We start from the raw sequence: 26,242 nt of genomic DNA, 5'->3' as shown, positions 1-26,242 counted from the left end.
TGGGATAAAAGGTCTAAACAATCGTTTTTTATATCTATTAAACACAAAGTCCACAAAGCTAACATAAACGATAAATAAAGTATAGCCGACAATTTGTGCCCCAAAGTCTTTTTGTCAGATAAAACTGTAATGACCTTCCAAACTATAGAAAAATACTGTGAACTATTTGAAATCATTGTTAACGGCGTCAAGGTGTGGGATAAAAGGTCTAAACAAACATTATTTATGTCTAATAAACACAAAGTCCATCAAGTTAACACACAAGATATATAATAATAGGCGTCATCCAAAACATGTCAGCCACTTCACACATGACAACTTAAGCTGATTGCCGTCATGCATTGTATCTTAACGAAAACATTTACTCATGATATACTTGTGTAAAACCCCAAAATTACTTAGCTTGAGGGCGGGTAACTATAAACTTTTTATGATTTATCTCTTAAAAACTATTAGGTATGATAAATTCTTGAATTCATTGGAGTTTTTATACAAACAGTGTCTCCATTGTACAAAAAGAAAATAGTGACGCTTGGAGCAATCATCTTTCTTAGAAGGCCACTACTCCTAAAATTACCCTAGCTTGAGTACATGTAACTATAAACTTTTTATTGATTGCTCTTAAAAATTTCAGGTATGGTAAATTCTTAACTTCATAGGAATTATTGTACAAACTGTATCTCAATCCACATACTGAACGACTATTCAATCAATTTAGGGAGACCGGCTAGATCCGATGGGGGACTATCCAATAGGTCACGCCCCGGGCCTGCGAGCCCGTTGGTGCGATGTAAGTTATGGGACCCACGGAATGCAACACATGGTTTGGCTCAATCCACTGTCAAAAAATTAACTAGTCAATGTTACATTTGGCTCTCATGACCTATCATTTAAACTATTCAATCACTCAATCAATATCCAATGTAGGACTAAATTTGGGGGTATCACCGTCCGTTTGGGTTTTCCATCCGATCTCTTTTTAGCATATGACATTCTCGATAAACTAAGACTTCATCAGTAAATGTGGATTCTAGGGACAATCCTCATGGAGTCTAAAGGAGGCTCCCACTAATTCATGAGATCGCTCCCATCATATCATTTATACGGTGTGACAGTTTATTCCATATAGTGTTCCATGTGGCACTTAGTTATGCATGCTTTCAGTTGAATATAAGCTTTATTATCATTTATAATGACTAGAGCTACGAGCTTCCCAAGAGGTTAGCCATTCGGAAATTGCTCATGTCCGAACAAGCTTGATATAGAGTTTGCAATGATTCCTCCCTTAAAAATGCCGGTTCTGATACCCTTCAGCTCATAGGGATTATCCAGAGACCAGCCTTATGCATATCCACATTAGGAATATTCAGTCCATTGGAGTAACCCTCTACACACATCCAATGTTAGGTTGAGTTGGGGAGGCAAACCTCATTCACGTAATTGGAAGAAAGGAGAAAGAAAAAAGGAAAAAACGAGAAAACCTTTCACATAATTGAAAAAATGTAGCTCAAGAGTAAAGGAGATCTTAAGTATTAGGCAGAGTTAAATATTGGATCGTGACCATCAATAACAGTGGGAAACAACCTTTTCTGTGAAAGTATATTTGTTGTGAGGAAGCATGACATGTACCTTGTTGCTCAAGTGATTTAAGGCCCCATGCTGCTCCGGATAATTTGTAGTGAAGAGGTCAATGGGAACCAAGGGTTTAAAAAAAACCTAATAAAAATCTAATTGGAAGAACCGAAATTCTATTGGTCATGCTTGGGTAGAAAATTATTCCTCCTGTTGGAAGCTCCGCCTCTAGACAATGGCAATAGGAAAAGGTGCAAGCCAATTATTTGGCAAGTTAATCAACCTACAAGTTCTGTAAAAATGGTAGTGAAAGATAAATGGAATAGCAATCCACCAAAGATCTTTAGATGCATTTTGTATGCATGATGCATTACAGTCCCATCTAACATCAGATTACCAGGAACCTAATTCCCAAGCATCAAAGTTTGTGTAATGCTGCATTATACGGTTATACCATTTAGTATATAATATGGCCATTTTACACAATCGTGATTGGGTCCATCAAAAGATTATCAGAATTGTGACTCTTCTTAACATAGGTCTTTTCCAGAGTAAAATGTATTTGTTCAGCAATAGTAGAGGTAGTGATGGTGTGTAGCAGAGGCGGTAGAGATAGTAGAGGTGGCAATAATGGTTTAGGTGAAGATGATGGTGGTGATTGTGCAACATTAGGATTACAACTTAAAGTTAGTGATGGTCATGGCTTTGGGAACAGCAGTGGCAGCAGGCAGTGTATGGGGAAGCAAATGCAGTCACGGCATAATGGGGTGGCACTGGATTCAATGCTGACAGTGCAATGATGGTGGTCGAGAGTGGGGTGTAGAAAGGAGACAGACAAGGGACGAAAAGATGCGAAAAAGTAGGAATTTTTTGGGAACTAAGACATTTAATAACATTCACACCAGGTGAAAATGCAGCAAGTACCAACAAAGATGAGAGGTATTGGCCAAAAAAATTGTCGAAAATTTAGATATGAGAACTAACCGTATATTTCTTCTGAATAGATGTACATTTAGCCCATATGTATGGTTTTTATTCATATTTGAAAGGGCATAACCTTCACTAACCGTATATTTCTTCTGAATAGATGTACATTTAGCCCATATGCAAAGATTGCAATAATAAATAAAGAGCAGTGAAATGGAAAACTCAAGTCACAAAAACACAAAGTTTAAGATGATCAGCTAGGTCGTACCTGAATGTGATTGACAATATCAGCGGCTGCCACCCTTGACCCTGCCTCATGCTGTCTCAATATCCATTGGTATACTTTTTCCTGCAGAAATACAGAGCTTCTTTCAGCATGTATTAAGCTTGTTATAGCAGTTCAATATACATTACTAAGAGATGCATTATAGCGAACATTCCCAAAAAAACTACAAAAATGGAATCCTGGAATTAAATTTATTGATGATGGTTTACAATCACAATTTAGTATTGGCAGAGGGACTTTAAAGACAGTTTTAGCGGTTTCAGATAAATATTATCAAATTATTAGCATCAATAGATGAAAAACCAAAATTTCTAACAGTTTTAGCGGTTTCAGATAAATATTATCAAATTATTAGCATCAATAGATGAAAAACCAAAATTTCTAAAATAACCAAATACCTTCTTATGTTTTCCACAAATTATTAGCATCAATAGATGAAAAACCAAAATTTCTAAAATAACCAAATACCTTCTTATGTTTTCCATTTTTCAATTAAAATTAAATTGAGACAAAATCTTGTGCAATCCAACAGCAAAAATTTCTAAATTGATTTGGCAATTTGATTATTAATCTAAGAATCTAAGATACGTTATATCCTGGAGATGTTAACAAAACGTCTCAATCTAATACTGACTATTGAGTTTTCAGGAATATCGCTGTCGTCACATTCCCTCCACGGGCTCCACCGAGAAATCACCATAGGTAGTTGCTACATTTTCATCTGGTGTAAATCCTTTAACTAAAGAGAATGTAAACCGCTACAGTAGAAAGGCCTTACTGAGATAAAAAGATGAGCCTGATGTAATACAGTTTCCATTATCGGGCTAAAACCACCTTCAATAAAGAAATTAATCTAGCCAACAATTCAATTCTTTATTATCTTTTTCTAGTTGATTTGATTTCTCTCCTATCAATCTGAAGAAGAATGGTGTTGATCTTCAACAAATGGAAGTTCTCCGTTTTGACAATTTCAAGTGATTATCTTTTGAATATTGCATGGCATAACTCAGAGTTAAAAAAAAAAATCACTCAGTGATTCTTCTTTTGGTTTTCCCTATATAATACAATACTAATAAATTAAACTCCGTTAAAAGCAGCACCCCCAAATTTCCTCGAAATTCCTCACTCGCGAAAATTCCAACCCATTAACTGATCCAAAACACGTTCATTCATCAGAATAAGTAAGCACATAGCCATAAGCAAACCAAACATCAAGCTTAACAACATAATGGAAATTATAAAATCACCGAAAAAAATACAACAAGATTCGAACTTTAAGCATAAGAAGAGGAGAAAGGAGGGAACTGACCAATCCATGGCGCTCTCCGGCCTGAAAAGAGATCTTCTGCTGGTTCATGGCCTGCGTGTAGAGCTGCGAGAGGGAGTTCGCAGCGCTGCAGAAGGTCGAATGCATGCTTCGATCGATCTCGTCGAGCCTCGATGCCTCTGATTTCCTCTTCCTTCCCATTTGAATCTCGATCGAAATCAAAGGATCGATTCAATTCGAAACCCTAGAACTTTACGCGAGAGAGAGAGAGAGAGAGAGGGCGAAGATTATATTGCTGACATCGGGTAACCGCTGGAGTTTCCAGATGAATTTGGGTTGTATGATGCGGGCATTACACCCACGAGGATTCGGATCCGCGAGTGATAGTGTGAGGCCCGTTGGCGCCGTCATGGGCCTGTTGGTGGCTAGGCCCATAGAGCAAGGAGAGCAAGGACTGCTTTTGCATCAGATCAATGTGACTCTATTAAACCATTCCGAAGTTTATGATGAGATATTTAAACTAAATTTCATAAAACTCCCTTAAACTTTAAGAAGCCCTCTCAATTCTTTTGTTCTACTGATCACGTCCGAACTTTGGAGTATCTCGCGACATCACTTCCCAATGAAAGTCCTAACAGTGTAGCTTGTTGATCGCTTGACACTATTTTATTAAGAGGGTTTCGCGGGAAAATATCATAGGAAAAATGAAGAGTGGGAATAAAAATACTATATCTAATATTAGTTACCAACTCAAGTGCTTTTTATTTTATTTTTAGTTTTTCAGGGCAAAAAGTTTACAGAAAAAGGTAAGAAAATTTTTTAATCCTTGGTTTTCTACTTGGAAAGCATTGGCTCCATTTTTAATTTTCACTTGATTTACGGGGCCGAAAATACGCCTTTACAATGGAGAAGGAACGGTTGTGTTATTAAATCAATGTTTATTTTTCTTGAACATTATTGATTGATAGAGTGAATTACGTCACAACTCATTTCCAAATGTTTTGAGTTTAACATTCCATGAGCTTGCCATGTTAGCTTTTTTATTTGCTAAGGGGCTGTTTGGTTGCACACTTTTTGAGAAAACTTTTCTCAAAACATCTGAAAATGGTAAATTTATAATTAAAAGTTTTCCAGATATTTCTGTAAATTGTGTTTGGTTCAACAAAAAATTTACAGAAATATTTTCTATAAAATATCAAAACCTACCAAATTTTACAAAAAGCAATTTCCTCTCAAAATGAGAGGAAATCACCAGAAATCTGACACATACCATATTTAATTAAAAACCTACCAAATCTTGTTATTTTCTATAAAGTTATGAGCTATTTTCTTGTTTTGAACCAAACAAGCAAAGTACAAAAAACAAGAAAATTGGTACTTTTTGATTTCTCAAAACTTTTCCTATAATTTTTTTAAGAAATACAAGGAAATCATATTTTAGGTGGAAAACATTTCCTCTAATTTCTAGAAATTGAACCAAACACCCCCTAATTACATGACACGTGGGACACGTGGACAAGAAATCTTAATCGTTCTCTGCTTCCTAAATTGTTGGCACTTGACTTTTTTACCAAATGCAAATAATCTTTAGTATCAGATTAATTGATGATTATTGCCGGCTAATCATATTGAAATATTTGAAACCCTAATTTACATTTACCAAAATTTCTAGACCTTTTAAATTTTGAAAATGAGAGGGAAAATATAATTTTGGTATCTGTTTTTATTTTAATAAATATTTTAAAAACCGTCTACGAGATTTCAGGAATCAATATTCTTCAAATATATGAACATATCTCATCGACTTGGTTCCTAATACCGTAGGGGTAGGAGAAATTTTGAAAACAGATCCCTTTGTAAAAATATTCCCAAAAAAAGACCCGTTTCCACTTTATTTTTAAAAAACGACCTAGTTTTAGCCTCATGACTGAAACTGGGTCGGTTTTTGAAAAAAAAAGTTCTCAAACTTCACGAGAGTTGAACTCCCGTGAAGTTTTGTTATGTAAAAAACTTCACGGGAGTTCAACTCCCGTGAAGTTTGGGAACTTTTTTCGCAAAAAACGACTCAGTTTCAGCGTCAGGTCTGAAACTAGGTTGTTTTTTGCGAATATTTTCAAAACGGGTCTTTTTTTAGAAATATTTTTGAAAGAGGTCTGTTTTCAAAATTTGCCCCGTAGGGGTATGATTTCAAACATGAAATTTTATTTATTTATTCAATTGATTTATTCACGAGCTATAATGTTGTTATTGACTCGTCTTTTTATTCACGAGCTATAATCTTGAAAAAATATGAACCAACCAGATATAAAATTCAACAAGCACATCCCTCACGATGCTTCAATCTCCCAACGTCGCACTAAAGACATCCTTCGTGAGACGATGAGAGATCTTTGAATTGAAAGGAATTATGCTTGGGCATGTTTAAGTTTTGATTTTGTATAAGGTTGATTTGGTCAAATTTTCAAATTATTCGTATCAGATTCTGAATTTGTTCTCAAATATTCGTATCAGATTCTGAATTTTTTATTGTTTAATTTATTCTCAAATATTCGTATCAGATTCTGAAATTTTTTTATTGTCCAAACTCAAAAATGCTCGGAAGATGCAGGGATTATTAATTTTCTTATTTATGATTTAAATTTGATTTTATATTCGTTTAGTTGATAATTATTCCAAAGAAAGAGACGGTGCTAATTCTGTATGGTGTAGAGAATTTTACAATAGGAGCAATGTGACTATTTTTAATTAGTAGGCAATTGTGTTTGATGCTCTGATATTTGTTAGTTTGTATTTGTCATCGTTTATCTTTTGGAGTTATTTGCATTTTAATACACTCAAACTGTGACTTGAACAGTTGAACCTAAGTCTTTTTTTTTTTGGGTGGAACTTAAGTCTTATGGTAATGGACGTGGCGAGAGGTTATTAAGCCTCTTCTTAACTTTGCAGGATTCTTGATAAGATTAGTATTTATTTGTTATTTGCATATTTTACTGGGACGCATACTCTAAAGAAATATTTACTTTCCTTTTATTAGCAACGAATACAAAATTTTGACTATGTTAGATATTTGCATGTTATTTGCATATTGTACAGAGCTAAATAATGTCTAGAAATATTTTCTTTTCATTTCTATTCTATTTATTTTGCCACAAAATATATTTAATTTTCCATGATTTTTTTTAGTTCATGAATAATTGTAGTAGCATAAGCATATGTTAGATATATAAGCTAATGATGATTTGTGTTTCTTGCAAATAGTAAGTGTTTTTTTGTTTATTAAGTTAACTTGAGACTGTTGAAAATCGCATGAAAACGCAGCAGGATGTTCTCTGGTTAGTCGACCAATGCACTCTTATCGGTCGACCGATAAGAGTGCGTCGGTCGACTGATAGCGGATACGGGCTGAATTGATTTCCCAGCCTGTTTTGGATTTGAGTTTGATATAAATAGAAACACGTTTTCTAGGGTTTAGAGAGAGAGAGAGAGAGAGAGAGAGAGAGATTTAACAGAGAAAAGAGGTTGTTTTAAGCACTTTGAGAGGAAGATTATTGTGAGAGAGTGAGATCTTTTGTTAGGGTTATTTTGAGTGTTTGAGAGAGTTGTAACCCATTGTTTTTCTCCTCCATATAGTAAAATCTCCCCATGGAAGTAGCAATTTGCCGAATCACGTAAATTCTCTGTGTTTGTGATTGGTTTTGGTCATTCTCATTGTGAATTGTCCTCGTGGTGTTCTTCTTGCATTGTTTACCTACTCGTCGTTGGATTGTGCACGCTTCCGTCGGGCGCAACAAGTGGTATCAGAGACGGATTTCAGATCTAGGGTTTGATTTGGGTGGAGAAAAACTCAGTGTTGGAAGCTTGGATCATGGAGATCTAGGTTTCGGTGGAGATACATTGCAGAGTTGCCATTGAAGATCTCGCCTTTCTCGTGTGGTTGAGAGGTCGTTTTGGAATCCTATCTAGGGTTCAAGTTGGGTAATTTCACAAATCTATCAAGTTCAAAGCTTTCCTCTATAATCTGGAGTTAGTAAGCAATGGCTGGAGAAAGTGGTGAAAGTAGCAAGGCTGCGTCGAGTACAGTTCAGGTTGCACTTCAGAATACAAAGATTAGTGTTGTGAAGTATGACGATAAAATCAACTTTGGGTTGTGGATGAGTAATGTGCAGGATGCATTGAATGCTTAAAACTTGGAAGAGACGATTATGACTCATGAGAGGCCACCAAAATATTATAAGGTGATATGGGATAAGATAAATTGAAATGCTTGTAGGGTAATCAGATCTTGTTTAGAACAAGAGTTGAAGTATGATGTGATTGGCGTGACGTCTGCGATGAAGATGTAGGAGATTCTTAACAACAAGTATATTACGAAGAGTGTTGAGAATCTGTTGCACTTGCTGCAATGATTATTTAGATTCTAGATGTCCAGGGGTACTTCACTTGCAGATCATGTGAACAACTACACAAAGTTATTATCGAACTTGGCGAATATAGATGAGAAGTTATCAGATGAGTACAAGGTGATCCTTTTATTAGTCTCATTACCAGATGAGGATTTTGATACATTTATGCTCACATTGTTAAATGGTAGATCTTCTATCACCTATAGTAAAGTGACTAATGTATTGACGAACTTTGATTTAAGGAGGAAGGATCTTTCAGAGCTAGCACTTTAGGAGAAGCCTTGTCGACCAGAGGAAGGAGTCCCTATCCGAGAGGTGATAATCGAGACAGCTCAAAGTCAAGAGGCCATTACCAGATTGCGAAGAACTAGTGTGCTTTCTGCAGAGAACAAGGACATTGGAAGAGAGATTGCACGAAGCTCAGAGAGAAGGAGAATAGCAAGAAGAAGGGCCCGAAGGCCAGTGAGGTGAATGTTGCTAAGAGTGGTAACGATTCCGACGATTCATGGTTTTCTCTATTGATTACTCCAGAGATTAACCATGCAGAAGCATCAGATTGAATGCTAGATTCTGGTGCTACTTATCATGTGATTCCTCGAAGAGATTGGTTTGCATCTTTTGAGAAACTTGATGGAGGTGTGGTGGTCATGGGAAATAATTAGTCTAGTGGCATTTGTGGGATAGATACTGTCTGGATTCGGATGCACGATGGAGTTGTGAGAGAACTAAATGAAGTAAGATTTATTTCTCAGCTGAAGAAGAATCTTATTTCTGTTAGAGCTTTTGGCGTCAAATGGATTTAGGGTAACTTTCAAGAATGATGTAGCTAAAGTTACTAAGGGATCATTGGTTGTAATGAAAGCAGTTCGCGATAGAAATATTTATTATTTGAAGGGAAGTACCGAGATTGGCCAGGTAGCTTCAGCAATTTCAGAGGCGGATGCTAGTAGACTTTGGCACTTCAGACTTGGGCACGCTGGGGGAAAATCACTGTAGGTACTATGCAAGTAGGGATTATTAAAGAGAGCCAAGAGTGAGAAAGCTGAATTCTATGAGCAATGTATTCTTGGCAAGAAGACTAAAGTAAAGTTTAGGACAGTCATTCATAGGACAACCGACATCTTGGATTATATGCACACGGATGTTTAGGGTTCCACCAAGACGACATCATTTGGTGATCGATATTGGTTCGTCACATTTATAGATGACTATTCTAAGCGTTGTTGGGTATACACCATGAGGCAGAAGATTAAAGTTCTAGAGATATTTGTAGAGTGGAAGAGAAGATTAGAATTGCAGACATGGAAAAAGATCAAGATGTTGAGATCCGATAATAGTGGAGAGTACTCATCAGCTATATTGAGACACTTCATAGTTAGTCATACACTATAGCATAATGGAGTGACGGAGAGGTTGAATCGATCTTTACTAGAGAAGGTCCAATGTTTGTTATCGTAGAATGTTTTAGAGAAGATCTTTTAGGCTGAAGCACTTACGTATGCGAGCCACCTCATTAATAGGCTGTCTTCATCTACGATAGAGGGAAAAACTCCTACGGAGATATGGTCGGGAGAACCAGTACACAATTATGATCAGCTTAAGGTTTTTAGATGTTCTGCATTTTATCATGTTAAAACCGATAAGTTAAAACCTCGAGCTAGAAAGACCATATTTGTGGGATTAAAGCGTGGTGTGAAAGGATACAAGCTTTGGGATACAGTTGAGAAGGAGATTGTGCTGAGCAAATACGTCACATTTGATGAGGCTTCGCTCTTGAAGTCTTCTATCTCTCATCAGGTGGAGAGCACCCCGACAAAGGAGACATCACAGATGGTGGAGACTGATGCAGCTCCACAGTATCCAGATGGGACCATATCTATTAGAGTATCGATTGAGGTGACGTCAGAGGAGCACAATAATGATTTGGAAGATACAGGTAAAGCAGAGCAGGATCAGGGACCGACGGTTCAGGTTTAGGATTCTATTATAGTTTGGAGACCCAGGAAAGACATATTGTTGCCAGCGAGGTATACATATACAATGGTTGTTTATGCACTTTCGATGGAGAGTATCGATGAGATGATTCCTACTACCTTTAGAGAGGCTGAACAGAATTCAGAGGCTGATATGTGGCAGAAAGCTATGCGGGAAGAGATGTAGTCTCTTCAGAAGAATGACACATGGGAGCTTGTCGAGCTTCCAAAGGGGCGAAAAGCAACGAGCTTCCAAAGGGACGAAAAGCAATTAGTTGCAAATGTGTGTATACCAAGAAGGAGGGTCATATTCAGGACACTCTAGTGAGGTTCAAAGCTAGATTGGTAGCGAATGGTTATGCACAGGAAGAAGGAATTGACTACAATGAGGTCTTCTCTCCTGTGGTAAAGAATTCTTCGATTCATATCTTACTAGCTTTGGTGGCACAGTATGGATTGAAATTGGATCAGTTGGATGTGAAAATAACTTTTCTTCATGGTGATCTTGATGAAGAAATTTATATGACCTAGCCATTGGGGTTTCGAGCTGCAGGGAACGAAAAGTTAGTGTGTAGATAGAAAAAGTCGTTATACGGGTTGAAGCAATCTCCAAGACAATGATATAGGTGATTCGATGGGTTTATGATCGACAAGTCGTACATTAGGAGCTAGTTTGATCATTGCGTGTACTATCATAAGTTGCATGGAGGTGCGTATATTTATTTGTTGCTTTATATCAATGACATGTTGGTTGTTTCTAGATCAGCCATAGATGAATTGAAGATACAGCTTTCGAATGAGTTTGAGATGAAGGATTTGGGTGAAGCAAAGCGTATTTTGCGGATGGAGATCCGCATAGATAGAAATAAGGACATAATTTGTTTGACACGAATGACTTATTTGAAGAATGTGTTACAGCGATTTAATGTCAGCATGGAGACAAAACCAGTCAGTGTACGTTTGGGAGCCTATTTGAAGCTTTCAACAGATCTTTCACCTAAGTCAGTTGAAGATAGAGAGTTAATGTCGAAGACTCCTTATGTGAGCGTAGTGTGAAGCTTAATGTACATCATGGTATGTACGAGGCCGGATTTATCACAGACAGTTAGCATGGTTTCACGATACATGCATGACCCGGATCCGGGTCATTGAGACGCCGTGAGGTAGATTTTGAGATACATTCGAGGTGCTCTCAACATTGGTTTGTGTGTTTGAACGGGACACTAGTGGTGGGCAGTTGTGTATTGGTTACATCGATTCAGACTATGCTGGAGATTTGGATAAGCACCGGTCGATAAATAGATATGTGTTCACTTTGACCCGTGCGTCGGTGTGTTGGAGATGCACCTTGCAGTCTACAGTGGCTTTGTTGATGATAGAGGCAGAGTACATGGCGATTACAGAGGATGTAAAGGAGGCAATTTGACTTCAAGGACTTTAGGAAGATCTTGGTGTTTCGTAGCAATCTGTCACTATTCATTGTGATAGCATGGGTGCTATCTATTTGACGAAGAATCAAGTTTTCTATGCAAGGACGAAGCACATTGACATTCATTATCACTTCATTCGGAATGTTCTTGAAGATGGGGATATGGAGCTTGTGAAAATCTACACAAAAGACAATCCAGCAGGTATGCTCACGAAGGTGATCTCTAGCAACAAATTCGCTCATTGTAGAAGCTTGTTGCAAATTCGTGATTGTTGAGGCCTATCGAGGCCATTTGGAGGAACTACGAGCGGCTTGATCCCTTGGGAGAGGGGGTACGTAGGTAACCACATTGGTACAGCCGGATTTAGAGAGACGACATATTGATGCTTATGTTAGTGTCAGCTCAGTTTTAGGAACACTTAGCCGATGTGGAGAATTGTTGAAAATCGCCTGAAAACATAGCTACAGGATGTTCTCTGGTCAGTCGACCGATGCACTCTTATTGGTCAACTGATGGAGACCTATCGGTTGACCGATAAGAGGCATCAGTTGATTGATAGCGGATGCGGGCTGAATTAATTTCCCAACCTGTTTTGGATTTGAGTTTGATATAAATAGAAACACGTTTTCTAGGGTTTAGAGAGAGGGATTTAACAAAAAAAAATATGTTGTTTTAAGCACTTTGAGAGAGATATTATTGTGAGAGAGTGAGATCTTTTGGTTAGGGTTATTTTGAGTGTTTGAGAAAGTTATAACCCATTGTTTTTCTTTTCCATATAGTGATATCTCATCGTCCTCTCCCCGCGGACGTAGGAAATTTGTTGAACCACATAAATTCTCTGTGTTTGTGATTGGTTTTGGTCATTTTCATTGTGAATTGTGCTCATGGTGTTCTTCTTGCATTATTTACCTACTCGTCAGTTGGATTGTGCACGCTTCCGTTGGGCGCAACAGAGACAATTGAGATATGTATTAAGATAGATTGATTAGTTTTTATGAGAAATATATGATAGGTCTGTTAGATATAGGTGCCCTGCAGGCAATTATTGTATATTGTAACAGGACCTATATGTATATAACATCCTTGTTCAAAATGATAGTATGCTATTTTGGTCAGATTTATCTGATGTTCTAAATATACAGATAATGTCCTTAGAATAAATACTAGACTATCAGACATTTCGGATAGTGATCGTAATGAAGAGATCTGATTAGTCGGTAACGTATATTCTAAAATGTTCCTAGTTGATGAAGTGTTGAGATAGGACATCATCACTTTGGTTTAGACTAGTGTATGCTTTATTTCTCCTTTTAAAGGAGATGATCAATCTCTTAGATCATTGATGTGAGACATCAAGATACAGTATACAGGTGACTCATTAGTGAATGAGTTAACTGAACGACTCGCCGAGAACATCTAGTTGGTAATATACTTAACTGTCAAATAGAAGTTCTCAAGTGATATAGTACATAGTAGTCTCTTGACCTGAGGCATGAGTGCAATATCTTATATGTCAGTAAAGATGTATTTAGACTTTTACCTAACCACAGTTCTTATTGAATTGTGCATAACGGTTCTTGTTGGGTACATCCCGAGACATAAGTAGATATTGAGATGCCAAGAAGGGATTCGTCTCTCCCAGTATAGGGGTTGATGTCATAAGATTATTTGATATAACTATAACCTGGAAATCCTTGGCCAAGGTGAATAAAGATAAACTGAGTGTCAGTTTGATCTTATTGGTTATGAGTTTAATATCAATAAACACTAATCAAGCTATTAGGGTTTGACAGTTTGCCATACCCTAGGCTCAATAGTTTGACATGGTTTGACGAAGAGACCGGACTGTACGGTATTATCATTGAGTGGTCCTGATAAAATTGGATAAGCATCTTGCAGACCTTTATCACAACTTATACCCGGGTGGTCTTCATGTGTAGCTAGCACCTCTGTTGTACTTATGGATATGATCCACTACCGAGTTTTTTAAGTTGGGCCCTAGAGTCACACCAAGCGCGTACTTGAATCCTATGAAACACAATTTATGGAGTGATGCGTATGATTGATACGCATATATGATTTCTTCCGGATACACATAAACGGTTATGTATATCGGTAAAATCGGAATGCTATGTGCTTAGGAAATGAATTCCAGTATTTTTCCCATAAAGTTAACTTTTAGTCAACTAGTTGACTTTTTGGTCAACAGTTGACTTTTGGTCAACTCTTGATTTATTTGGTCATATAGTGACTAATTAGTTAAAGATTGGAATAATACTATATACCGTATTTATGAAATATTGTATTAGTGATAATAATTTGGTATTCTCATTTATGAAATACACATACCATGTATAATGAGTCATGAGATGAGTCACTTAGTGGTATGGTTTGAGCACATGGTTTATTAGCACATGGTTTTGAAATGTAATGATTCATAAGATGATTCATTGCATGACTCACTTGATTAATCATTATTTTTTGATGATTCATTGCATGACTCATAGGATGAGTCATTCATATCATGAACACATTTCACTCTATAAATATGAGCTCTTTTTCTTATGGAAAGGTTAATGGAAAATTGGCTAAGTGTTTTTTTCCATAAGAGAATAAAAGAGAGCTCTCCTCTTACTAAACTTTAGCAATCTTTTGAGTAAGAGGAAGTAGTAGGTTTTAAGAACCCCGGGGTGGATATCTTGCCTTGTGTCTTAAGAAGACTCCCATTTTATCAAGCTCACTTGAAGACTTGGAGATCCACTACAAGGAGATTTTCTACTACAAGGAGCAAGAGCTAGGGGTTATTCGATCTTCCATCGAATCACGCTACGAAAGTATGACTTTCTAACTCTTGTATGCTCACTTAATAATAAGGATCATGTTAGATTTAATTAGACGATCCATATGAATATTTCATGCTCTCTACATGCTTAGTATTTTTGTACATACATGTCTTCCGCTGTGTATTATGCATGTAGACATAGCACGATTTCCTTCAAGGTCAAAATTGTTCGAGACCCTAATTTACTTTGCTGTGAAGTAAATATTAATGTGGTATACAATGTGTCACGATTGTCAGATACCTGATTAAATTCAGGTGCTTTTAAGTATTTATCAAGTTTATAGAGGTTGTTCCCCTCTAATCAATTCTTTCTTTTATTTCTCCCTTGGAAGCCCACGACAGGTGAGTTCCTCCCTCTTTGTCCTTCACATTTATCTTCTTACTTTAATTTTTAAGTCAACACTACTCATTGTTATCATAATAAATCTGTTATGAAATTTATGTTGTATCCATATAAAGTTTGGACCTACTCGATACAAATTAAGATACTTTGTTATGGTATTTAAATTGTTATCTTATAAGGAGTTATAGTGGATTTAGATAAGATCATATCTAGATAGTTTTAAGAAGTTTTATCTTTTAAGAATTCTAATTATAGCAGAAGGGTCCTAGCCTAGCCCATAAATACGGGCATAGTTTCTTCATCAGATTTAGGCTTTTCGGTGGCATAGGCTAAAAATTCTCTCTTTTCTTTATTTTATTTATTCTAACGGTGATCTAACTGTTGTTATTTGTTTATGTATATACTCAGGTTATCTCTTATGTATATACTCAGGTTATCTCTATTTTCGATCTAATTTTCTGAGTTACAGATCTATCTAGACAACAATGGCTAGATTTATCTTTTAATTTAATTTACCTCCGTTGCGTGCTCTATATTTATTTAGATTACAATTTCTTACAATTTATAGTAATATTGTCAAAACGGTAAGATGTTTATGATTACATTAAATATGTTCTTAATATAAGAAAGTTGAACAATATAGGATTAGTTTTAAGAAAGTTGAACAATATGTTCTTAATATAAGATAGTTGAACAATATAGGATTAGTTTTATAGTAATACTGTCAAAACAGTAAGATGTTTATGATTACATTAAATATGTTCTTAATATAAGAAAGTTGAACAATATAGGATTAGTTTTAAGAAATTTATTAATTGGTGTAAATTCGTGTTTATAACTTTGAATAGGATAATGATACTATTATAAGTTAGCCATTGGAATATGAATATGAGTCTTTAAGAATCTTTTTGTAAAAAGAGATATTGAATCAGTGAGGCATGATCATGCTTGCGTGCGGACTAAAATATTAGTTGTTATAAACATATAAATTACACAGGACAAAATAAAAAGGTAATGCTGTCAATATAAAGAACATGGCTAGAGACAAACGAAGTATGGTCTACTCCTTTAGCAGTGCTTCACAATCCAAACTTTTTGAGTGATTACATCTGGTGTTCCATGATCAAAGCATCATAATATGATTGTTACAACTAGTTAACAAATATTGTTACAACAAATTAACAGAGTGATAGCTATCGCAAATCCTGTGTGAGTTGAGCTTCTCTCTCTCTCTCCCCCTCTCCCCCCCATCTCTCTCTTCCATCTTCATCTCCTTCATCCAACTCTCTCTCTCTCTCTCTCTCTCTCTCTCTCTCCCTCTCTCTCCCCCTCTCTCTCTCCCACCATCATCTCCTTCATCCTCCTCTCTCTCTCTCTCTCTCTCTCTCTCTCTCTCCCTCTCTCTCCCCATCTCTCTCTCCCACCATCATCTCCTTCATCCTCCTCTTCTCTCCTCTATCTTATTATCTCCACTTTCCTCCTTCCCAAAATACTTCCTCCCTCATTTTTTCCTTACCAAAATTCTCCCTTCGTCCCTCCCTTCCCCCCTCCTTCCCTCCCTATCTCCACCATCTGCTTCATCCTATTTTTCTCTCATTTCTTACTCCCTCTCCTCTTTCCTCCTTCCTAAAATTCTCACATTCACCTCCTCCTCTCCCTCCTCCACCCTTGTTCCTCCTCTTACCCTCTCTCTATTCTCTCATCTCTGTCTTCTCCTACTTTCCCTTCTCTCTTTTCCTTTCTCTCCTCTCTCCCCTCAAACACTAACTTAAAAAGTGGAGAAGGGAGTGGAGGAAGTAGAGGTGGAAAGTGAGGATAGTTGGGAGAGAGAGGTTGAAAAAAAGAAGAAGAGAGAGTAGGTTTTTATGCAAATATTTTAATTTTGAGAATAACTTTGTAAGTGTGAGAGATATGAGGGATATATATGCAAAGTTTCATAGTTTTCTTGCACAAATCAAAATTCCGGCGACTGGAGTAGGTTTAAGTGGTTAATTGTGTCAATTTATAGTTATTATTGTCGCCGACGTTACTTTTTAGACTTTATTGGTCAGAGTGTGTCACTTTATAGGCTAAATTGATATTTTGGCTGAAGTTTACATGTAGAGAAAGTGGCATAAAGATGATTTCTTTACCTAATCTAAATTAGTTGGGATATCCATTTGAAAATATTATTTTACATATTGATGTGAGTGTGTGAGTAAACAGTTCCTAGTATTGGACAATAAGTTTGTACAGGAATATTAAGCAGACATTTTAAATATCAATTTTCTGTTTAATCTACTTCATATTTCATTCTTCTTTTTGTCCCGATTATACTTATGTATTAGTTTGTTACTCGTATAATGCATAGAAAACATAGCAAGGTAATTTTTTTTGTAAGTTTAGAGAAGAAAGAAAAGGAGCGAGAGGAACTGAGGTTGCTTATTATTTATTAATACTACACCCGTGGAATTCTGACACAATCGTTTTAGAACAACACTTTATAAGATAAAGTAGATGAAAAATATTTTTAATAGAACTAATATAATGAACGTGCTTTTCACTGAATTTACATATTTTAAGTTTTGAATTTTTTTTTGAATAGTAAAATTACTTGTTATTAAATAAAATTGTATTATAATATGGCTTAAAAATAAATGCATGAATTAATTATTATTGTGTAGTAATGTTTTTCTTATAATGATCACCTAGTGTTAATCCTTTTTAAATAAGTCTCCAAGTCTAAAATTGTTCTTAAATAAAACTGTAAATTCTATAAGTTCTCTTAAATATGTCACTCTAACTTAAAAGTTGTTAACTTGACTCTAAATTAACTAAGCTGTATTAATATTGCTAGGTTTTTTCCTAATATTCCCTAGATAGTTACACTTGATACCCATAACATATTGCAATAGTTACTTCTCATTATAATTATTTAATAGGATAAATTATACTAAACCTTATAAACTTTTAGCCTATATGAACTTTCAGAATTACACTAAAACCCTAATGACTTTCATGTTTCAAAGAAGATCTTTAACAAATTTCTAAATTTTACAAATAACCCCTATGAATTAGAACCAGAAAATAGCCAAAAATGGCATAAAAGACATTTTGAAAGTTATTGGGGGTTTGGTGTAATTTATCTAAAAGACATTGGGGGCTTTCTACAAAGTTGTTACAGGTTTAGTATGATTTTATAAGTTCATAAGGTTCATTTATTGCAAAATGCTGAAAGTTCATGAGGGCTTACTGTAGTTTACCTTATTTAATATTATAATTCTTAGTTTAAATTATACTATTAAAATAATTATATTGTATACTATTAAAATATTTATCTAATTTGATTTTTTAACTATGCTCTTAAATAATTTAGTACTTTAAATATTTCATAAAATTTTATTAAACTATCATTAACAATTAATAGTACTATTATTAATATTAAATAATTTTTTTTATAAAAAGGTTAGTTTTCAATCATTGCCAAGTATAGATTATTCAGTATCATGTAATAATCTTTAAGAAAATACTCTAAAATTAATATTAAATTATTTATTTATTTTATTTAAAAATAGTGTAATTCGTAATTTACCTAATATTATTAAAATTGTTACACTATTTATGTGATTTAAAATTTATTCTATTTATTTTATTGCTCATTTAATTATAGTATAATTCTTAATAGTATATAGTAATATATTGTTCTATTTTACTATTATTTTAATTTTTATTATAATTTGTAAATAATTATTATAATAATTTAACTGGTTATTATATAATAATTATGTATTACTTATTTTATAAATTATATTATTTTAGTATTTTTAAATAATTAATAGTTATAATATTATTGATAATTATAATTATTTAGGAGGATGAGGAGGTATATAATTAATAAAATATTATACTTATTTAATGAAAGATTAATTAGAGGTAATAGTATAGTTAAAATTTATTAAAATTTAAGAGGGAAAAAAAAAATTAACACTCAAATCTTCTTTTTAAAGTAGTATATATATAGATATAGATGAGAGATGAATAATGTTCCCAGTAAATGAGGCCTATCTCATTTGTCAAATTACTCCAACTAGTGACATATGTTTTAGTAAAAAAAATTTTAAAAGATCATAACGACTATATCATCGAGATAAAATATGTCATTTTTAATGTTTTCAATCGTGTTTCTTCAACCATTAAAAAAAAAAAGCACCATCTAGAAAAAGACGCATTCAATAATGCACCATCACATTGCATAAAAGCGAAAGGGCCCTTATGAATTTGAATATATCGACCCTAAACTCAGTTTCCCTGTGCCCAACAGCTAACACTGTTCATAATAACGCACCAAAAAAGCCCACAATGAAACAGCCTGGCTCCCTAAAGCGGCCTGACACCTGACCCACCCCGTAAGATCTCGCTCCACACGAATCTCCAAGCACACCTGTACGGCGATAAAAACTCTTTGGAATAGGCGCGGCCTTATTTTATTTTCTTTTAATTTTAAAAGAAAACAAAATTGGTTCCAGTACTTTTTTAGGCCTCTTTGAATTGACCGGAGTCTGCCGAAGTCAAAGCCCAGCTCCTCGCCGATCGACGCCGCAATTCCTCCGCGGGATCTCGACGCTTACTGCGCTGGCGGTTGATGGTTAAGTTTTCGGATTAGTCCTCGTGGGATCCCGAAATTTCTTTCAGGTCCCTGATCTCTTCTCGATTCTTATCTATTTATTTGTTTATTTTTCTAAAATTTGCTTAGGTTTTACTTAGTGAAAATCTGTATTTTGTTTAGCGTGCAATTTATTTTTATTTTATTTTCTTGAATTATTCTGAGATCTAGGTTTCAGTTTGTTAATGAGGTCGCTGTCTATAGTTTTACATCTTGTGAGGGGATTTCTGTGATTTAGGGTTTTAATCCCTTCCAATGGCTCTTTTAGCTTATTAGTTGGAATCAGGATTTGGGGATCTGAATTCTTTTGGCGATATCATTTTTTGATAGTTTAGGTTATTTAATTAGCTACAATTTGGGAAATTTGATACTTCCTCATTTTTTCTCTCACTTTGATATATTAATAAATTAATGGATCTCCTTCTAACAATGTTGGCATATTCTTTGACAATTTTTTTTTGTTAATTATGAAGCGTAATGTTAATTGAAAGTTGCCATATTTTCTGATTTAACTAATTTAATTAAGAACTAATGGGGCTTATACTTTTGTTTATATAAAACTTAGTCTGTTTTCTGATTTAACTAATTTAATTAAGAACTAATGGGGCTTATACTTTTGTTTATATAAAACTTAGTCTGCTAGTTGCAATCTTTATGTTAATTAAGAACTAATGGGGCTTATACTTTTGTTTATATAAAACTTAGTCTGCTAGTTGCAATCTTTATGATGTTTTATAATCAGAGCTTAGTAGCATCAATTTTTTCTAGTACAAGAAAGAAGATCAATTCCTGAGAGTACATCATACCTTTAATGAATTAAAAAAATCATTGCTTAAAGTTAGGATGCAACTGTGCAAATAACTTAGTTGTATATCTCAGATATTTGCCAATGAAGTCTAAGCTAAATGGGTCATCTGTCGATTCTTTCAATTATTCATGAATTATGCATCTTTAAATTTAAATGTGTGCACTTTAACTCTCTAAATGTGCTAATTTGACTGGGAAATGGTCTGCATTCTTAATCCAGATGAAAAGGGCAGAAGGCATTTTCTTTATGACGCGTGGTTGAGCTGCAACAATGCTGTTTGCTGTGGAAGGAGGAGGATTCTTCTCTTCTTCTGCATCAGGGTATAGCAAAGGGCTTGCCCTTTTACTCTTGGGCCAAAGAAACGAAGAAAAACCCATTAGAGTTTCACCATGGAATCAATACCAGTTGGTAGAGCAAGGAGTTGGATCAAAACAGCCAGTCTCCAAGAAAAAGCAACCCTCATGTGGATGCACTTCCTTCATTTGCTTCGGTTGCAAGTCGAGAGGATCCGATGGACTTTCAGATTCGAAATTGGGTTCTGTTCAAAAGTCTGAAACTTCACCAGGGTCATCGGATTCTTCTGACAGAGATAAGGTTAGAAATAGCGACTCTGCTGATGAGAGCGATGTGAAGATGTTCCTCAAGAGTAGCCTAAAGAAGTCGTCGTCTGTAAATTGCTCATTAGTAGTTGAGAATGGTGAGGATAGAGATAATTCTTTGCAAGAGGCGGAAAACAACGTATCTTGTACCGATAGGAGAAAAATTCACTGGACAGATGCACATGGTAAAGAGCTTGCTGAGATAAGGGAATTTGAACCAAGGTACGTTACACTGGTCTAAAAATGAATTTAGATTTTTAATTCATAAGTACTTTTCAGAACTAACGTACATTACACCACTCTAAAAATGAATTTAGATCTTACTTGATTTTAGGGGGGAAAATGGATAGAGATATCCATTTATAATTTACAATCTTAGATACTCTTTGATGTTGACCATGCTCCTCTATGAGAGATGGTAAAGTTAAGTAGTTTGTTATACCCTAAGATTTGTAGTTTGTACACTATGCCAATATTTCTACCTATCATTTGGTTTTAGGCATCTGGTTTAAATTCATTTGCTGGGGTAAGCTGAAATATAATCCAATGTATGTTTATAGAGTATGTTTGGTAACATTATCAATTTATTCATTAAAAGCATATGTTTGTCTTATGGCTTATCTTTTAGATACGAGCATCGTTCTTTACTGATTGTCGGTCTCATCATCTTCATTACTTTAGGCTTTCTCATCAAAGTGAGTTTGCCATGTAGAGCAGAACTATCGTTGAGAAGGATCTCTGAGTGATTAACTATGCTTCATGTGTCATGACCACTTCTGAACCTGTTCAACCTGTTTGAAATAGTTTAATTACCAAGCAAACATTGGCAAGAGAGGAATATTCTCAAGACTAATGCCTAGCATTAAGCAAGCATTAGAGAATCAGGATGTGCATCCAACGAATCTTTGAGACTACATTACTGGTTGACATACCTATCCTTTAGTTATGCGGTTTAAGGAGTCTAGATGACAAGAAGTGATTAGGCGTACTTTAGCTTATGAATCTGTGGATAAGCCGGGAACTATGTTGAGCATATTCCCGGAACATATTTTTGGCCAATGTTTCATTTCTTTTATTGTTGTTTTTGCTGTTGCTGCTGTTTTTGTCTGGCAGAAATATCAACCTCCTTAATCACACATAACTTGTGCATCAAAAGTGTGATTTCCAGCGCTTTCCTAAGGTAAACCAGATCCTAGATGCTTTTGGAAGATGACGCATCACTTATAGTTGTGATCTAAGGGATTCTTTTCATCTCTGAATGAACTGAAGATCCAGTATAGTCATATTATTTAAATATCGATGCTGGGCGAGGTAGCTAAATTTAACCAAATGCAATTATAATTTGGGGCAAATTTGGAGCTTCCTCCCTGGATGCAAATTTTCTTCTTCTGCACTAGGAGAAAATTTGAAACTCCATCCAGTTGCATGATGTTAAAGTGGAATTATAATATAGATCTCTATCTGCCAATTAGTAGTTTATAATATATCAGAAGTCCTTGTCTTCTGCTCAGCTTTTCTCTTTTTTCCGGAGTTTTAGCATCACTTTATTGGGTTGATGAGGTAGATCGCTGGTTGTAAAATTTAGTCAAATCATTCATGGATTTGGTTGCATGTAATTGGGTCACACTTAAATAGAACAAGTCCTGTAGCATGCAGATGGCATTTGTACCGTATGCCTCTCTTAACCTTGCTGAAAACATATAATCCCGTCACAGTTTTGAAATTCATCAGGATGGACCAGCCACAACCACAGAAGAAAAGAAACAAAATAGAAATGAACTGCTGTTCATATCTCCACAAGAAAAAGAAAAAAATTCTTCTCTCTCCCTTCCCAAAGCCTTCATCCATCTCTTCGTGTCTTTTCTCGTCCGATACTTGCTCGTGCCTGCTAACTCATGGCAATATCCTTAGGTAAAGGGGAGAACACATCCTAGAAAATAGTCAAAAACACAAAAGAAGAGAGGCAGAGTATTAAAGTTTGTGTTCGTTGCCATTTATTTTAATTTGTCAAAAGTGGAAAACTTGCTCAGATGGCTACCAATATTTTCCTTTACCCAAATGACAGTGCAAGAGCATCAGTAGTAAATTAGCGTGTACAGGCTACTTATAAAGAGAGCCATTGTGACTGAGGTCTTCCAAGTTCTAAAAGCTACTGTTACAAAAATGAGTTCAAAGAAGAAATTTGACAAAAAGAACAGACACATTTAATTCACTAGGTGAGAGAGGAAATCTGTTTAGGGCACATGAGAAAGAGAGGAAGAGAAGAATGAGATTTTTGTTGTTTCCAGAAGCTTCGAACAAAATTCATCAGGTTTTAAAAAAATGGACTTGACACTGTTGTTTGATCCTATTTTCTTTCGTTTGACTCCTAACGATTGTACAAGTTATTGGAATGGGATTGCAAAGACGCACTGTTTTGATTTGATCCGAATCCAAAATTTGGTCTATCCCATGCAACCTAACCTTCCTCTGTGTAGCTGACCCTTTCTTGGTGGGGAAAGGGTTGGAGATGATGGTGATTATATAAGGCAAGTACACTCTATGTGATATTATTTTACATCATATCTTACCAGTTAGTTCTGACTATGGTTCACAATCTACTTGCAACCACTGTTGGGGAAAAAGATAGTAACCAGAACTTTGTAATTACTTGTCCCATATCCAACTGTGGTACAGTTCTTTTGTAAATCCAAGCCTCCTCTCCATGATACCTTTTATCACTTTTCTTGACTTAAGCTCCTTGCTAATGACACAGACTAATCGCGTCGAATGACTCAACACATGCCATTGACATGCTAGTAAACAATATATGTTTCCAGTTGAAAACCGAGCAACACGCCATATGAATGACAAAAGGTGAAAGCTTTTATCTGGTTGAATTAGATATAGAAATAGAGATAAAATGGTCCCTTTTCTTTATTCGGTTAATCAAATTGGCCAACTTTACTAGAAAACTTCATAAATGAGAAATGTTGTTGGAGGTTATCAACCTGAGCACTTGAAAGAGCTTCTTTACTGCTGCAGAAGGTCTGAATGTTTCTGTATTACAAGGGAGAGAATACATGCTTTTATCAAACTTGTTATCAGTGTGTACTTGTCATTTTTTTTCCATTTCTTTTTACTATGGATTGTACCTGATTATTTTGATATTAATTTCTAATATAAAGAAATAATTTTATTACACTACAGTGAGTTGGGTGCATCAGATGAAGAATTCGAACATGAGGGGGCTAGAAGATGTCAGTGTGTGATTCAATAGATTTCTGTCACAGGAATGGATCAAGCGTGCATGTTGGTGTATCAGTTGACTTATGTTCTCTCGCAACTGAAGGATTGCCTTTGGCGCTCTCATCCGGGTTCTACACAGAGTTCTATCACGCTTCTTATTTGCCTTTCTTTGGGTGTCAATACATTTACCAGACTGGTTGCAGTTATGGAGAGCGAGATACTATTCCTAGCTTTCTTTGAAAATTTTCCGGTTTCTATCTGTTGCAGGCTGTGTATCAATCTTACTTGCTGTCTGTTTCGAGGCTTCCAATTTTGTCAGTGTCAGCTTCTTGGTTTATCCCTATATATATTTTTTGAGTGTTGTATCAATCTTCTTGCTTTGGTTTTGTAATTTTTTCTCATTTGTTTTTCGCATACCACAGTACAATGTATTACTTCAGTATGTGATTTTCTTCACTGTGCATCTCATATAGATATTGTTTTGATAATGGACTCCCTTCTTGTTCAAAATCCGTAACATTCTGAGGTTTACGCAATGAAGTATAGGCAAAATTGACCTCAAATTATTGAGCGCATTCTTAGTTGTTTATCCAAAGCTTTGAGATGGAGACGTGCAGGTTAAAAGTTTACGTAAAGATCTCCGATTGTATATCTCCAGCACATAAAAAGCTACTACGGATTATACTCGTGACGAAATTGCCTACTTCAGGCAAAAATTATTGTGTTTAATCTTGTGGGACCTCAGCCTCCTTTGCGTAGAATATAATTTATATTAGAAAGAGAGCTATTTGGTTGAGGATTGATTTTGCAACTCCAGGTTTAGGGTGAAAAGTTCAAGCTTTGGCTCAATCGACTTCTTTCACAAGGGGCTCATCAAGGGGAGTATAGGACGGATTTGGATCCTCTCCACTACAAAAAAAATAGTGGAGAGACTACTACTTTTAATCTCAATCGTTAATTATTTAGTAGACGGTTATGATACAATCTAAATCTAACACTTACCATACCCCCGTGTATTGCACTCATTCCTAATTTGCATGGAGCAACGCTCCGCCCTCGGGCCGCTAATCAACTTAATTATGATTAATTAAGAAACACTTTAGCTACTTATAATCCTCGACTTTTTTATTAGCATTAAGATGCTCCGATGTCCAAACAGAGTTATTTGATATTTGTACTATATCATAGGGGTGTATATTCCGACACATTTGAGAGAATAGAGGCCTGTAACGCAGTAAAATATATGAAATCTCCCACAAGACATCAACTGTTATGCAATACTGAGGTGATGGGTATGAATCAAATAAAAAAAATGTTAGAGACAATAAGTGATAACTCTTGTACTCGCAAGGATGTGTGTGCAATTAACCCAGTTAATTATAGGGGTTTTTTTTCCTTTCCTAAAAACCACTAGGATCATTTTATAGAAACCATTTTTCATTTTCAATTTATACGTAAACCGTCTCTAAAGTAGGTTTTTATTTTAATCAAGTACCTCCTAGTAAAATTTTCACTAAAACTCAAAAGACAACCTTAAAAGATGCACGTTCAAGGCAAACGACTTATCTTCTAGAGAGACCTAAACATTTAGCAAAATGAGTCACGTGTCTTGAATGTGAGTTTTTAAAGTGTATTGTTGGGTTTTCAGTGAAAAATTTGGCTGGGAGATGGTTGATTTTAATAAAAAACCACTTTAAAGATGGTTTACGTGTAAATTAAAAATGAAAGGTGATTTCTATAAAATAACCATATTTTTAATGTGGTTTCTAGAAGGAAAAAAAAACCCTACTTAGAGGAAATTTTCTTTTTTTTTTGGGTAAATTTGAGGCCTCCACAAACAACACCCTAGTTGCATCACGACATGTGCAGTGAACAAATCTAGTTTGATATTTAACCAGCCAATATGGCTCCAAAAAGGCAAG

General features: G+C 35.4%; 2 protein-coding genes across 2 annotated transcripts in view; one reads left to right on the top strand and one right to left on the bottom strand.

The window, feature by feature from the left end:
• Positions 1-4,366, bottom strand: part of LOC109822347 — a 5,224-nt gene extending 858 nt beyond the window's left edge. The window contains exons 1-2 of the mRNA XM_020388534.1: positions 4,095-4,366; positions 2,768-2,848 (exon numbers count right to left, since the gene is read on the bottom strand). Coding sequence (XP_020244123.1) covers positions 2,768-2,848; positions 4,095-4,253 — 240 coding nt within the window. The 5' untranslated portion in view covers positions 4,254-4,366. The remainder of the gene's footprint in view (positions 1-2,767; positions 2,849-4,094) is intronic.
• On the top strand, positions 19,532-24,808 carry LOC109851433. Its single transcript, XM_020421565.1, has 3 exons — positions 19,532-19,714; positions 20,713-21,314; positions 24,282-24,808. Exons 2-3 carry the CDS (start codon positions 20,764-20,766, stop codon positions 24,349-24,351), a joined length of 621 nt encoding a protein of 206 aa, XP_020277154.1. The 5' UTR covers positions 19,532-19,714; positions 20,713-20,763; the 3' UTR covers positions 24,352-24,808.

This window comes from Asparagus officinalis, chromosome 8, assembly GCF_001876935.1.
Source record: "Asparagus officinalis chromosome 8, Aspof.V1, whole genome shotgun sequence".
Lineage (NCBI taxonomy): Eukaryota > Viridiplantae > Streptophyta > Magnoliopsida > Asparagales > Asparagaceae > Asparagus > Asparagus officinalis.
This window is presented reverse-complemented; position numbering and strand designations above follow the sequence as displayed.

Bases quoted from the DNA above. Each gene is read 5' to 3' on its own strand.
- LOC109851433 (XM_020421565.1), top strand. From the start codon at position 20,764: ATGCTGTTTGCTGTGGAAGGAGGAGGATTCTTCTCTTCTTCTGCATCA. The intron at 21,315-24,281 runs GTACGTTACACT...ATTACACTACAG, and splicing joins ATAAGGGAATTTGAACCAAG to TGAGTTGGGTGCATCAGATG.